Source organism: Sinocyclocheilus anshuiensis, unplaced genomic scaffold, assembly GCF_001515605.1.
Source record: "Sinocyclocheilus anshuiensis isolate Anshui unplaced genomic scaffold, SAMN03320099.WGS_v1.1 scaffold2955, whole genome shotgun sequence".
NCBI classification, from domain to species: domain Eukaryota; kingdom Metazoa; phylum Chordata; class Actinopteri; order Cypriniformes; family Cyprinidae; genus Sinocyclocheilus; species Sinocyclocheilus anshuiensis.
In genome coordinates, this window is record NW_015552787.1 from 10,785 (window position 1) to 12,767 (window position 1,983).

Sequence of the window (1,983 nt, forward strand, 5' to 3'; positions counted from 1 at the left end):
ATTCGTTTCCTCCTGATTATTTTCATTTTTCATTTGCACTTTGCTCTTTTGTATTTTTTAATCTCATGAATAATTCACTGAATGCTCTAAGAATCTCTGGTCTTTACGTCTCTTTCCAGGTTTGTTTTCATCAGATGCTTTAAAATGTAATTGTCTCTTATTCATTTCTGATCTCTGTTATCAGAGTTTCTAAAGCAGGGAAATACAATATCTGTCACCTGTCAGAATGATGGAAATCATGAACATTTCTGATTCAGATGTATTTTTGATAGTACAGACAAATATTACTGTGTTGATTTCGTGGTCTGGTTTCAGACTCAAACACGCGTCTCACCGCTGATGTTTCTTCAAGCTCTTGTGAAGTTCAGGAAGAGATTTTATTGCTGCAGAATCTCTGCGCTTTAAACCAGTTCAGTCTCTGAGAAACACCTGAAAATAAAGAAAAAATTAAAACCATAAAAATCCCACAGACCAGGGGTCTTCAACTAAAGCTGCTTGAGGTCCAGTAATGAACCCTCCTCACCAGCCGAGGTCCGGACAGTTATATAGGCCTACCTAAAAATATAAATTGGTGGTTTTTGGCAGACCATTGTATCTGCAGGATATTTAAGCTCATATTTAAGAATTTTTAAGACCTGCACAAATAAAATTAAAATGACTGTAAAAAGCATGATTTCGAGTTCAGATACAAGTTTTCACAAAAACAAAAAGGTTTTTAGAATGATTAACGTCACATTTCAGCCTTTAAACCATTTTTTTTAAGAAAATGTAGGCAAAACTATCAATTGTTAGGCTATATTAATTTAAAGAATTATTATCAATCAATTATAACCTATTAATTAAATAATACATAAATATATTTTACTGTCTGAATGTTTTAAATTTTTATAATGCATTAGCTTCTTGTTGATCCACCAGTTCACATTTTCAATTCTGCGTGTTTGCATGAAAACATGGGTTGATTTTCACATTGGTCTGAACAACAACAGTGGATGGGCTTAATAAAAATGCACATTCATTCTCTGCCAGCAGGAGGCGCTTTTAGAACGGCAGAAACACAGCGGTTTCCCCGGTAACAGCAGAACACAAAGCAGCGCAGCAGCTGACTCTGAAACGTGCAGCGCTCATATTCAATGAAATCAGAGGCTTTTGAAGTTTAATCATCATATTAATCCGTATCGCAATTCTCATCTTACCATCCCCACATTTAAGACCTCCTAAAAATCATTATTAAGGCTTTCTTGTACTATTTAAGACTTTTAATGCCTTAAATTTGATACAACTAAATGTAAGACTTTTTAAGGATTTTCACTCACTGAAAGCTTCATCTGTCTCGCCGCTCTCTGCTCTCTTCACTGCACGCCTGACCGTAGCAACTGTTAACTGTAGTAACCACCCGTGATGCAATAGGACCGCTGACCTTGATGTGCTCGATACACATTTGATCTTGTTATAAAATAGCGCTTGGCGTTTATTTATTTCATTATGTCAAAAGGCTTCGCCAGCTGCCGACCACTGATAAAAATCCCACAGACTTACATTGACGGAATGTTCAGATGAGCCACATCTATTCAAACTCCGACTGACAAAATTCTAATCTAAGCTCCCAGAATCCCTTGAGACTCAATCAAGCCTAGAACATGCTAAATCATTCCAAAACATGCTAGCAATGTGATGATAATACTAGCAACTGCATAGCGAGACCCTAGCAACCACCCTGTGTGCCCTAGCAACTGCCTATAGCAACCACCCAGAACATGTTATCAACAGCATAGCAACCACCCCAAGTACCATAGCAACCACTCATTTAAACTTCATTTCTGTCTAATATTTTTTTAAATCTGTCAAACTAAAACTTGTGTTCACTGACTGAATGTGTGTGTTTTCTAGTGTGGATCATGGAGGAGAATCCAGGATTACAGCAGGTCTAAAGAAATGTATGTCTACACACACACACACACACACACACACACAGCTATAGTG

The 1,983-nt window shown here is 37.1% G+C and overlaps 1 protein-coding gene across 1 annotated transcript in view; it reads left to right on the forward strand.

The window, feature by feature from the left end:
• LOC107667913 (ribonuclease inhibitor-like) overlaps positions 1 to 1,983 on the forward strand; it is a 12,560-nt gene that overhangs the window by 10,009 nt on the left and 568 nt on the right. The window contains exon 4 of the mRNA XM_016459654.1: positions 1,891 to 1,937. Coding sequence (XP_016315140.1) covers positions 1,891 to 1,937 — 47 coding nt within the window. The remainder of the gene's footprint in view (positions 1 to 1,890; positions 1,938 to 1,983) is intronic.